Below are 12,756 nucleotides of genomic sequence, written 5' to 3' on the forward strand. Positions count from 1 at the left end.
CGGGGCGGGCAGGTGGCAGGCAGGCAGTGCACACTTGCGATCCATTCACATTGCGGACGTCACATGGCTCTGTCTCCGCCCAGTGGGCCACAGCGGCAAAGCAGGCTAAGTGTAGGCAGACTGCAGGCAGCGCCCGGGTCCCCCACCTCAGGCAGGCCCCCCCGGGGGCTGGCCGAGCTGAGCAGGGGGTGGGCGGGGGGCTGGCTGGGGCGGGGCACGGGGTTGGACACGGGGCCAGCTTTCCCTTCTAGAGGTGGCCTTCCCGGGGCTGCTCAGGTGTGGAGCCTCCAGAACTCTCTCCTGCCCAGCATTCTCTGCCGGCGGGGTTGGGCTGGCTCTGGGTTTCTGGAGGTCTGGAATGTCCACATCGGACCCCAGAAAGCCAGCAGCGGCCCCCAACCCAACCCAGCACCCTGAGATGGAAGAACGGTTGGAAAGCAGAGGACCGAAAAAAGGTGTGCTTTCCACGAAATGCTGATGAGGGTAATCGTGGTCTCCTGAGGCCCTCCCCCGCCCCCTGCTCCCGAGAGCCTGACAGCCCACCAGGGCCGCCTCCGACGGCGGCTGGTCTGCTCAGGCCAGGGTCCGAGGGGTAGGGGCAGCGGAGGGGCTCTCAGGACCAGGAAAGCCTTTCTGGAGGTGTCCACACCTGAGGCGACAGAGTTTGCCAAGGGCAGGGGGAGAAAAAGTCCCAACAAAGAAACCCGCGGAAATGCACAAAAACTTTTTTTCATAGAAAAAACCCTTGGCTCGGTACGTGGGGTTGGCGGTTGTCACTCGGTTTGGTTCTCCAAAACCCGATCCGTAAATGCCAAAGCGATCCGCTGCTGCCATAGCCGGTGGGGGCAAACCCCGAGGGGGGGGCAGAGGGGACACAAAGAAAAGGGTTTCGCCTACCTACGGGGGAACGAGCCAGGCTCGGACCCAAGCTCAGTGGCCCGCCGCGCCGCCTGCCCTACTCCCAGCCTTCGCTTTGCGTCCAGAGTGCAGCGTGAGGGCAAATGCAAGAGACCAAAACAGACATTCAAAGCATCATGGGCAGGGGTCAAGGGTGAAGGTATGGTCAAGCTGCTGGGGGAGAAAGCAGACACACTAGAAAAGCCAAGCCAATTAGGTGTTTTAGTACCAGATGTCAGTAAGGCCCTATTACCCAAATATCCCTTTCAAGACCTGACCAGCGGTCTGGGTGCAGTGGGGACCCCCTCCCCTCGCCCCCTGCACTGCACTCCCCCTTATCTGGGCTCCGTCCACTGCTGTGTCTGGCCCTGGCTTGCTGGACCCTGGATCCCTCTGCCCATTCTGGACAAAGGGCCCCTCACTACAAGATCTGCAGGGCTGCCTGCTTCTCTATGGGGTCTGGGCTGGAGCACGAGAGCTCCAAAACTTGGAAGCTGGAACTCTGGCTTTGATACGGGGGAGGAGGCATAGGGGGCCAGCCCAGAAGACGGGGAGAGGGGAATGGCGAACTAGCCAGACTGGTCCACAGAGGCCCAGGTTGGGGGAGGCCTCGGAAGACGAGGCTGGCTGGAGAGCTAGTGGCCCGGGTTGTACGTGCTCAGGCACGGCAGCAGCACCGGAGAACGCGAGCCCCGGGAGCACCCGGCCCCCGCCCACGTCGTCTCCAGGTCACCCAAAATGTATCCCAGCCAGAGCGTCAGGGTCTAGGCTCTGACCCCCAGGTGCTGCTACCCAGGCTCTGGGATCCCTAAAGGGGGGTCCACCCTGAAGCAAATCCAAAAGCAGGGCGAGAAGCACTTAAGGATCGGCTGGCTGCCTCGCCCCCCCGCCCGCCCCAGGACATTTGTGACTGGAGGTCCTGGAAGGCTGAGACACTTCTAACCCCAGAAGTTGAATTCTGACGTTAGGGAAATCAGAGCCAGGGCGCTCACAGAGGCCCCTGAGGCCAACCCCCTCTTTGTAAGTGAGTTGGAGAGCAGACGAGCCCGGGACTGAGCCTGGGACTCACAGTGAGCTTTGCCCCCCAACACGGCAATGAAGCCTTTTGAATTTCACAACAAAACTCAGGGACAGCAAGCGGTCTTGACCCTGCACTGCCTACATTGCCCTTCGAAACAGAAACATGCGTTAGAAAATGAGTGTTTGCGAATATTTTTTAACCACTGTTGCGTAAGAATAGAGCTTTAAGAAAACAAAAGACAAACAAGCAGCTTAAAAAAAAAAAAGGATGAAGCTGGAGGTGAAAGCAGTTGACTTTAAACCTGAAAAATGAAAGGCATGCCAACAGCTACCAGGGATATTTGAATAATAGAGAGAGCGCAGACTGCATTATTCCGTCTACCCCTTCTGGGGCAGGGGTGGGGAAGGGGGTGAGGGGGGCAGGAGGAACAAAATGAGGGAAGCGGCAACCTAATGGTCTAGTCAGGACACAGCAAGAGAGACAAGGCACACGGGTTTAGTTAAAAATGAACTCGATATGTTTAATAAAGCTCGATATTACCAAAATCGCGGTACAAACATCAAGTCACACGCCCACACGACAGAATTCCATTTACAAAATGTCCCCAGGGAGGGAGGCCTCCACGGGCCCCTCCGGGAGGACCCACCCAGGCCTGCGGTCCAGGGGGCAGGGGAGGCGAGGGGAGGGGACAAGAGAGAAAGACTAAAAACAGTCCATATGAAAGCTCAGAAAGAGCCAGCCAATGGTCTTATCACGATGATACAGGTACAAATAAAAACAAAAACAAAGACTCGGGCTGATACAGCAGGCTACGCTGCCAAGAACCAGACGGCCGCCCTGGCCGGCCATCCCGGCGGCGCCTCGGCCGCCCTCCCCGCCTCTCGCGCTCGCTCTCGCACTCACTCTCTCGCTAGGAAACACGGGAGGTATTGTGTGTTTGGAGCTAGTAACCTTGGTCAAACGAGTCCTCCGAGGAATCGCTGAAGGAGGAACGGGCCTCGACCTCTTGAAGCAGCAAACAAAACGGCTGCTTCCTGCCGGCGGCCGGCTTGGGCTTGAGAGTCCGGGCGGCCGCCAGGCCCCTCTCGGTCAGCTTGGGGCCGCCGGCCGGCTTGCTGCTCTTCGCCACCATGCCGCACAGGATGGAAGATGTCAGTCTGGAGCTGGAGGGGCCTTGGGCAGCCCACTCGTCCTTCAGGAATTCCTCCTCTTCCTCTGAGTCCGTATCTGCAGTCAAAGTAGTTTTTAATAGAGATAAGTCACAGGGCGCCGGGGGAGGGAGGGGGCTGGTGTCTTTCTTCCATTATTCTCAGCGCTTTTGAGAACAATCTCCTACTCGCCAGACAGAGAGGTCCAGATGCCTACGGGCCGGGCCGGCCGTGGAACCAGCTGAGTTCCGCCACCTGGAGCTCTCCTCCCGACCTGGGCCTCGCCTCTCACCCGCGAGGCCTCTGAGCTGCAGGCGTCTTCCGTGGGTTCGGACCCAGGCTCCTTCTAGGCCGGCTGCGGCCAGCATCCCCCACCACCCGGCCACTCTCAGGAAGGTCTCTGCCCAGGGCACAGAGAGCACCGCCAAGTCCTGTCTACCCCACGGGACTGCAGCCAGCCCAGAGGCCCCTTGTGGGGAGGGACAAGGCCTAGGAGGAGAAGGGCTCCATTAGAGCCATTCTTTCCCAAAACACCAGCTCCCGGCGGTGTGCAGGGCCAGCGGACGCAGGCTCACGATGGCGATCGCGCACCCCCGTTCCCGGCCCCCTGCTCAGCAATATCAGGACGGCGGCTTGAACAGTTACGCCAAAGAAACAGGCACATGATGTTGCAATGATATCCGGGCTGCTGTCCCCCCACCCTTTCCCTATCAGAGAGCCGGGTTACCAGTACACTGCTGCCGGCTTCCCACAAGTCTCCAACCTTACTATACGGGTGAGGCTTTCCTGAGAGACATCACCCAGCTCTGGGGAGGTGGGCTGTCAAACGGGCACAGCTCTGGCCCCTACCAATCCCACCCCGGACATATACCACTTGGATCCGTTTTACATGTGAAGCTGTTAAGCAAGATTTCGTCGGATGGAAAGGCTCTGCAGTCAGAGACTGTGGTCCCTCGATCTGGTAAAACCCACCCCAAACATGGGCAACGTTACTGGACGCAGCCACAGCTCTGGCACGCCAGCTCTCTCCAAGCCCAAGAAAAACTGTGTGTGTGTGTGTGCGTGTGGGTGTGCGTGTGCGTGTGGTGTGCGTGTGCGTGTGGGTGTGGTGTGCGTGGGTGTGTGCTGTGTGTTTTTGTGTGTGGTGTGTGCGGTGTGTTTGTGGGTGTGGTGTCTGTGGTGTGTGTGTGTAGTGTGTGTGGTGTGTGCGCGAGTGTGGTGTGTGTGTGTTGTGTGTGTAGTGTGTGCATGGGTGTGGTGTGTGTGGTGTGTTTGTGGGTGCATGTGTGTGATGCGCATGGGTGTGTGTGCTGTGTTTGTGGGTGTGGTGTGTGTGTGTCTGTGGTGTGTGTGTTGTGTGTGGTGTGTGTGCTGTATGGTGTGTTTGTGGGTGTGGTGTGTGTGTCTGTAGTGTGTGTGTGCGCGTGTGTGTGGTGTGTGTGGTGTGTGTGGAGGGTGTGGGTGTGGTGTGCGTGGGTGTGTGTGCTGTGTGGTGCTTGTGGGTGTGTCTGTAGTGTGTGTATGCGTATGTGTAGTATGTGCGTGAGTGTGGTGTGTGTGTGTGTGTGTGGTGTGTGCATGTGGGTGTGGTGTGTGTGAGTGGGTGTGTGCGTGTTCGGGGACAGGGGTCCTCTGGCTGCCTCCTCCTCCGTCTATGCTTTCCACTCTAAAAGGAGGGAGGACACAGACGAGCCTCCGCCCGTGCCCTGGCCACAGCTCTCCCGCCCGTGTACTCCATCCCGTCCTCCTGAGGCCACAACCCAGGCTGGAGACGTCCGAGCGTGAGGACGACCAGCTTGGCTTCTCCCCAGAACCCACCAAGCATGCCACCCAACCCTTCCAACCCAACGTGGAAAAGCAAGAGAGCAACGTGCTCTCTTCCCACCTCCTGCAGGCGCAGCACTTCTCTGCTGGAAACACCCCGACCGCGCGCGTGCGCTCTCAGCGACCACGAACAGCAAAAAAGCCAACAAAAGCCAACGTAAAAAACAGAGACACGCCCTCTCCACGGCCAGCTGCATATCATAGCCGCCAGCTAACCGGAGACAGGCCTTCCGACCTCCCTGTGGCAACGATAACCCGTTTCTCTCACGGGGACAGCGCAGTTTTAGACAGAGGCCTACCAGGTGGACCGGCACTCGGAACGCGGCCTTGCACGCGCGCGCACGTCTGCTGCAGTCCGCTCAGCGGCTCAGAGACCTCAGCTTCCCTCTGGCCTCTCGCCTGTACCCTGACACATCCACCTGCGAGCGGGGAGGAGTGGCGGATTCTTCCAGTAACTCGCCAGGCCACATCCACCGACCACCGTCCCCTGACAGATCAAAGGAGCGGCAACCCTCCCCCACTCGCGATCCAATATTCCAAAACGAGCGGAGGAAAGCCCTTCCCTCCTCCTTCGGGGCTGCAAGTCCCTGAAACTGGTCCACAGTGGCCAGGGGCCTGGGCCCTGCTGCTCGGCCCACACCCACCCAAACGCGAGGGCCGGGAGGCTGCGGCGTCCGCACACGCCCCCAGTGGCTGAGGCACGAGAGGCGCTGCTTGCCTCAACGCCTACCTGGGCATCAACCCTGCAGACCCGGGGCCACCAAACCCACGAACCTTAAAAGCAAACCAAAAAACCCCCCAGCAGCAGCTTAACCTCATGCCAGGTGCCAGGTCCAGCTCTCCTCCCACGTGAGCTCACCTAGGGCTGCCGACAGCCCTCTGCATCTGAACTCCAAATCCACAGAGACGTTCTTCACTGTAAAGGGGTCCATTTTTTACACTTCACGTTCAACACCCCGAACCCCGCGAGCTCGGCAGAGCCAGCCGAGGGCCCAGTCACACAGGCCCACGCGGTCAACAACGAAAAAGCCTGCCGCCCCCCTCACGGCCTGGGCTCGGCTCAGAACCAGCCCTGCGGACGGGCCAGGGGGCAAGCAGCCCCTTCCTGGCCTTGCCGCAGCGGGCACCGGACCGACGCCCACCCATCCTGGGCACTGCGCGGCCCGCCCGCAAGTACTTTCTGAGCACCTATTACATGCTAGACGGCGGGCTTTGGGCCACCAGAGGCCACAGAGAGCCGGCGGGGCGTCGGGCTTCGCGTGGGGCGCAAGGCTGCCCGGCTCCGGAAAACCATGCTCCCGGAGCTCCCAGGCAAGCAGCTCCAATGCCACGGGCTCCGGTTAGAGCTCAGTCCCTCAGTCCCACCAGCCGTTACGTTTCAGGGGCCCGAAAGCCGCCTGGAGCCGGCGGCTGCTGTGCGGGCAGCGCACAGGCCGCGCCCATGATGGCAGCACGTCTTGCGCAGCTCAGGCGGACAGGCTGGGCCCGACCCCGGCCCGACCTCAGGATCCATCCTCGGGAACAACACGGGTTAACCACTTGGAGGACTGTCGCAGAGACAAAGGGAAATACGGCCCAGACAGCCCTGGCGTGCGCCCCACAAACGCTGTCCTCACTAACGCCGGGCCCGCGGACAGACGGCCGCCTGCGGGCCGCGGAATCCGGGTCATCTCTACGGTTCTCACAACCAGCCGCTCCAGGCCGAGAAGCAGCCAACTCTGTGGTGCACGACAGCTCTCGGGCACCGAAAGGGCCGGCGCGGCTTTCCGCTCCCACCCGCCCGCCAATCACGAGCACCCACCAATCATAGGTGGGCACCCAGCGCGGCGCCCGCCAATCACAGGCACTTCTGCTTCCGGCCTGAGCGGGGCCCGCACAGAGGCGGAAAAGAGACCTTGGCGCTCTCGAGCCGAGAGAGGCGGAGGAGAGACCTTTCGAGCTTTCGAGGCTGGAGGAGGAGGAGGAGGAGGAGGAGGAGGAGGAAGGAGGAGGAAGGAGGAGGAAGGAGAGGAAGAGCGGCCCTGAGGCGGCGCGGCCCTCTACTTACTGTAGGAGTAGCTGCTCGCTTCCGAGGCGAACGGGGAGTGGGCCGACTTGGGCTGGCCTCTGGCCTTGAACCCCACCTCCATCTTCCTGGCTTTGGCGGCCCTTTTGTGTTTACCTTCTCGGGAGGCTTTCAGAGACAGGCTGAGGCCTTTGGCCAGCGCCTTCCTGTCCTTGCCCAGCAGGCTGTCGTAGGGCGTCAAGTACCCGCCGCAGACCCCACTCGTCTCTGATTTCCCCCCAGCAGTGTCCGAGAACTTGAAGGGCGGCTTCAGCTTGTCCTGCTTTGTGAGGGAGAGGGCTTTGTCCAGCTTGCTTGCCAACTGCTCTTGGTCGCTGGCCATCTTCTTTTTCTTAATCTTCAGCTGGAAAGGGAAGTTGGGAAGTCACGGGTTAAGACGGCTGACCAAACACTGGGTCTCCACGCACGAGCTCTGACGAACCCCAGCTCCTGCTCCCTGCCTCCGTGGCTTCTGGCAAGTCGCTTAACTCCTCTTAGCCTCAGTTCCTCTACTCTGTAAAATGGGGGTAATTACGCACAGGCTTCAGCGGGTCGTTCTGAAGACGAACTGAGAAAAGGCACGTGAGGCACTTACTAAATAGCTGTCACTGTGGTTACAGTTATCAGTGACACTGGCATTGCCACTGGCTCTCCACGGCGCTACCTGGTGCCTCCTAGGGGAAGCGCTCGAAGCAAGCACGCTGCCGCGGCAGCACGGGAGAAGGCGGCTGGATTAAGGGAGGAGGGGTGAACCCAAGATGGAAAAACCCAGATCACAGCACAGCTGATCTGCTTATCTCAATCGCCTAAAGCAGGTGATGAAGACGGCTGCACAGCACAGCCCGAATCAGCCCATCCAGCTAAATGGGCCAAAGCTGCGGAGAAAATGCCTCGAGTGTGCCCTGGACGCCTGAAGCAGAAAGAACGATTAGAGATTTCGCAGATAAATTCCTGCCTGCGCGTCTCTCTTCGGCTGTAGTCCTTTGTTGTTGAAACCTGCCGTTTCAATGGCCCTCATTTGAACACTTTATCGCTATTTTCTTTAATCAGGTAACAATTCATAAGGAGAGAAAAGTTGGGATAGTGTCAATTAAACCACGAAAGTGTCCTTCACAATTCGAGAGTACAGAGGATCCTGACATACAAACTGGCTCTCTCCCCTCCACCTGGACCCAGTCTCCCCTATGTGAGTCCTTCCCTCTGACGGCCGAGTCAACCAAAACAGCCCTCTCCCGCAGGGCCTTTACCGGGAGGGATGACAAGGTACGTAAGCATTTGGCAGTGCGGGCCTGAAGTGGATGATTTCAATTCTCTGCAGAAAGAAGAAAAGTCAAGGTGCTGGCTCTCACCCCCTCACCTCAGGACAGTTCACAGGGGAAGTTACAATGGCATCAAGCCCTTGTTTCCTCGAGCTGAGTGGTGAAGCTGCTCGTTAAACTCATACTGTGAAACAACAGAGTGACTGCATTACTTGGTTAAGAACTTGCCGTCTCTCTTCTCGGCTTCAGCACCGGGTCCCGGAGCACACACACAGGAAGTGGCACACACAGAGCTCCACCCGAGGCTGGGTTACTCTGGTGGTCTCTGAGCTCCCCTGAGCCTCACTTTCCCCCTCTGCACAGTGAGGAACATTGGAGGAGAGTCGCTCCGGCACTAAGGCAACCACCTCCACAGTTTCCGTGCAGCAGCAGGGCCAGCAGGCCTGCCAAGGGAGCGTGAACTCCGGCGCCCCCTCCAGACCTCCCGCCCCAAGCCAGCAGCACACCTGGAAGACGGGGCGGGGCCACTGACCTGACTCATGAAGTCTGAAGAGGCTTCGTGCTCGTCCCAAGGCTGGCTCCTCCCCCTGGCTTTCCCGGTCCCGCCAAGGGCATCGTGGTCCTCCTCAGGCCCCTTGTGTCTCTTCCTCAACCCTGCTCCCAGCTCACAGTCGTCCGAGGTCAGCAGGGGCTTGCCGCTCAGCCTGAAACCCAGATGCACCAGCGGTCAGCGCCCTGGCCAGGCGGCACTCACGGGCTGGGGGCCCGCCCTCGTGGCCCTGAGGGGTGGGCTCTGGATGTCGACGCACAGACTGTGGTGACAGAGTGACGAGTCTGGGGAGACGGAGCATCTAGCACTATGGCGCCGGGATTCTGGGATACTTGTGAAGGAGGCAGAATGAGAGTTTAGTGGGGGAAAAAGAAGAACTTCTTGAAAGCAGTGTATCCTCTGCTGGCCTCTTTCTCTCTCGTGCTCCTTCACATACACACTCACACACATATCTTTACACCGTCAGATTTCTCTGTACCAAGGAACAAGGATCAGGAATGCCACGGAAATCCACCAGGATGGGAGGGGGATTCAGATCAAGAGCTTCCAGGAAGGAAGAGCCGCTGGCTGGTCTCCTGTACCCCTAGGAGCATAAGCAGTCGGGCCATGGTCCTGGCTCGAAGGCCTCTTTTGCCTGCTTAAGCTAAACCCTCACAGGTAATAATAACAACGAGAATAATTTTTACTTGGTACTACGTGTCTTGCTCCATGTCTGTGCTTTATACTTTAACCACAAAACAATGCTGTGTTCTAGATACTGCTTTTCATAGATGAAGGAACTCATCTATAAAGGCTAACACCTGGCCCAAGGTCACAATAAGGGGCAGACCTGGGACTTGGGCAGGAGGTGCCTCCGCTTCCGGGGTCCACACTCGTAACCAGCAGCTCTGCGTGCTAGCAGCCCCAGCCTCTGCTCTCTTCCCCAGGAGCTGCTCTCCCTGTGTGGCTGCTGACAGGGTATTTCTCCCTCTCTCCATCCTCTCATCAGTCAGGAACAGCCAAGAAGGTTAAATGCAAGACGAGGGGGCCCCTGGGGCTGTCTTCTCCTGAGAAGAGCTCTGGCCGCCCCACTGCCTCTCCTACGCCTTTGAAGGTACCCGGCGGCCCCCTCTGCTTCCTCAACCAAGCCCTGGCATCCACCTGCCCTGTTGTCCCAGGCAGAGGTGCCCTCCGGCCCCTTCCTGCTCAGCTCGTGCTACCCCCAGACGCCCTGGGAGGACGCAGCACCATTCCCGCCCACACGCGGCCTGGAGGGGGCGCTCTCGCTCCAGCTGCTCCCAAAGGGGCCTGTCCCCGAGTGCGCGGAGATGGCGGCCCGGTCCCAGGGAGTAGGCTCGGCACAGCGAGCCAGGAGAACGGGAGTGACGCTGTCCGGCACAGAGGGAACCAAGCAAGAGCAGAGCGCGGCCCGCCGCCAAGAGCGGCTCGGGAATCAGCCCCTAGCCATGGAGGAAGCAGGTGCGGCAGGAAGACGGGCCCAACGCTTGGGTGACGCTCGACACGCTGGCTGGGGTGGGTCTGCCTGTCCATTCCACGCTCGCCCTCCTGGCCCGCCCGGGGCAGCGTGCCATGCTGCCCACGAGCCGCCGATCCAGGTGGGTCAGAGCCTGAGGGACGCGAGGTCCCCGGCGCCCACACAGGCCCCGCGCAGGCCCGGGATCCTCCCCTCCGAGCTCTGTGCCAGTCCCCGACCCACCGAGGGGCCAGCCTTACTTTCCGCTACGGATGCGGCTCTTCCCTCTCTTGCGGGGGGGCGACAGGGCGCTCAGGGCGTGGGTCCGTTTCCGCGGCCTGCCAGGGCCTCTGCGTGCCAAGCTTCTATGGGGTTCCTCGCGCCTGTCCCTTAAAGAGAATCACACGCTTGGCTGTGCACCCGGGGGGTGGCGGGGCGCGGAGAAGGGACGCACGGTACGCACACGTCACTCGGGGCCACGCACACCTGGCGGCCTGCCTCGGCCGCCCTCCTGAGCGCGGCGCCTACAGAGCCCAGGCCGCGGGCCGGCGGGGCACACTCACTCGGAATCGCGGCGCCTCTGCAGCTTCACCAGCTCGCGCTGCTTCTCCTTGTACTGGCGCTGCACCTCCGCCAGCCGCATCCGGAAGTCCAGCTCCATGGCGTCCATGCTCTCCAGGGAGGACTTCATGGCGTACATCTGCGGGGAGGGGCGGGTGAGGACGCCGCCCTCGGCCGGGGTGCGGGACCTCACAGCGGAGACCAGGGGCCCGGGTCACACCCAATTTCTACCCCTCACGAGCTGGGGCCTTGAGCAAAACGGACTGCCCGGCTGCACGCCAAGGACCGAAAAGCCAACTTCTCAGGGCTGTATCCCGGCCGAATTGGCCCGTAAGGACCGCTCAGGCAGAGCTGCCTGTTGGATCATGTGTCGCGGGCACGGGGAGACGAAGCCGCCTGCCCAAGGCCCATGGGCAGCAGGGGCGCAGCCAGGTCTGCTCTCCCTGAGCCCTCAAGCTGTCACCCACGGAATGCACTCTTGACACGTGATTACGTGATAAACAGAGACCCGGGAAGAGGAGACAACTTGCCCGGGACCACCCAGCAAACCGGTGGCGGAAGCTGGGTGCGGAACAGGCCCTTCCGAACGCAAAGCCGGCCAAGGCCCAGGTGAGGTGGCCTCTCTGGGGCACCCCGCGCCCGCCCCCCAGCCCCCCAGGCCTGGCCTGGGACACCTCACCCGCTCGTCCTTCTTCTGCATCCAGCTGTACTTCTTATTGGGGTTCAGCTCCCGTGGAAGCCGCAGGTTCTTCAGCGGGTCCACGAAGGGGCCGTCCAACACCTCCTTCAGCATGTGACTGCTGGCCACCAGCAGGCTCTCCAGAGAGGGCCGCACCGTGGGGCCCCGCTCCACACCTGCGGGAGGAGAGACATGAGCCCGAGCCCCCAGGGGCCAGACTCACAGGCACCACAGCCCACCCCTCAGGCCCCCAGCAGGAAGAGGACAAGGCCCAGAGCAGGCTCGTGGACGGCCTGAGGCCACACAGGCCCCCGGGGATGCTGACGGCCCGCAGCCTTTCCCAGACACCGGAAATGGGCGCTGAGTGAGAACAGGTAAGAGCGTGGGACACACGGTGCCGTCCTGTTCCTCACAACACACTTGTACACAGACTCACAGAGAGTCAACAAAGGCCGGCAGGGCTGCTCTCTAGAACTGCGCTTCTCTTTTTGCTTATCTGTCCTTAAAATCTTCCATGAGGAGTATGCATGGTTTTCATGATCAGAAAAAAAGAGCCCCGGGACTTCCCTGGCGGCGCAGTGGTTAAGAATCTGCCTGCCAATGCAGGGGACAAGGGTTCGAGCCCTGGTCCAGGAAGATCCCACATGCCTTGGAGAGACTACACCCGTGTGCCACAACTGAGCCCACATGCTACAACTACTGATGCCCGCATGCTGCAACTACTGAAGCCCGCGCGCCTGGAGTCCGTGCTCTGCAACGAGAAGCCACCGCAATGAGAAGCCGGCGCACCACATTGAAGAGTAGCTCCCGCTCGCCGCAACTAGAGAAAGCCCTCGCGCAACACAAAGACCCAATGCAGCGAGAAAAAAAAAAAGAAACAAGAAAAAAAGAGCCCCACAATAAGTTTTGTAAACTGTAAAAGTAACACGTGCACATGATAAAAACCACAAACCAAGCAGAGGGTGTGACGAAACAAAAGCCTTTCTCCTCCCCAAAACACAGGTCCCTCCCTGGAGGTGCCTCTGCTGACAGTGTCTGGCAGGTGGTTCCAGAAACTTTTATACACATTCAAACATAGGTAACACACAGGCATCCTTTATAAATATAAACATGGCATCAATCAATAAATACCGTATCACACTCTTTTTTCTACTTAAAGTCTTTTCACATTAGCACAAAAATACAAATGTGTTCACGTTACGGCTTGAGCCTTACAAAAAGTGCCGTTTCTGTAAGTCGAAAACACTAGAATATCAGAAATTTTATATGGCCAAAGGGAGGAACAGCAGGCTAGAATTCTCTTGTATTGATGAGTTTTAA

The 12,756-nt window shown here is 59.8% G+C and overlaps 1 protein-coding gene across 3 annotated transcripts in view; it reads right to left on the reverse strand.

The window, feature by feature from the left end:
• TNRC18 (trinucleotide repeat containing 18) overlaps window positions 1-12,756 on the reverse strand; it is an 82,281-nt gene that overhangs the window by 25,780 nt on the left and 43,745 nt on the right. For 2 of the 3 annotated variants that reach the window (XM_082857359.1, XM_082857357.1), the window contains 6 exons: window positions 11,437-11,612; window positions 10,760-10,896; window positions 10,457-10,585; window positions 8,726-8,897; window positions 6,938-7,298; window positions 2,870-3,145 (listed from right to left, as the gene is read on the reverse strand). In XM_082857359.1, the coding sequence (XP_082713485.1) occupies window positions 2,870-3,145; window positions 6,938-7,298; window positions 8,726-8,897; window positions 10,457-10,585; window positions 10,760-10,896; window positions 11,437-11,612 (1,251 nt within the window). The remainder of the gene's footprint in view (window positions 1-2,869; window positions 3,146-6,937; window positions 7,299-8,725; window positions 8,898-10,456; window positions 10,586-10,759; window positions 10,897-11,436; window positions 11,613-12,756) is intronic. The other variant, XM_082857358.1, reaches the window with a different exon arrangement.

The sequence above is a fragment of the Leucopleurus acutus genome (genome assembly GCF_964270905.1).
Source record: "Leucopleurus acutus genome assembly, chromosome: 16".
NCBI lineage: Eukaryota > Metazoa > Chordata > Mammalia > Artiodactyla > Delphinidae > Leucopleurus > Leucopleurus acutus.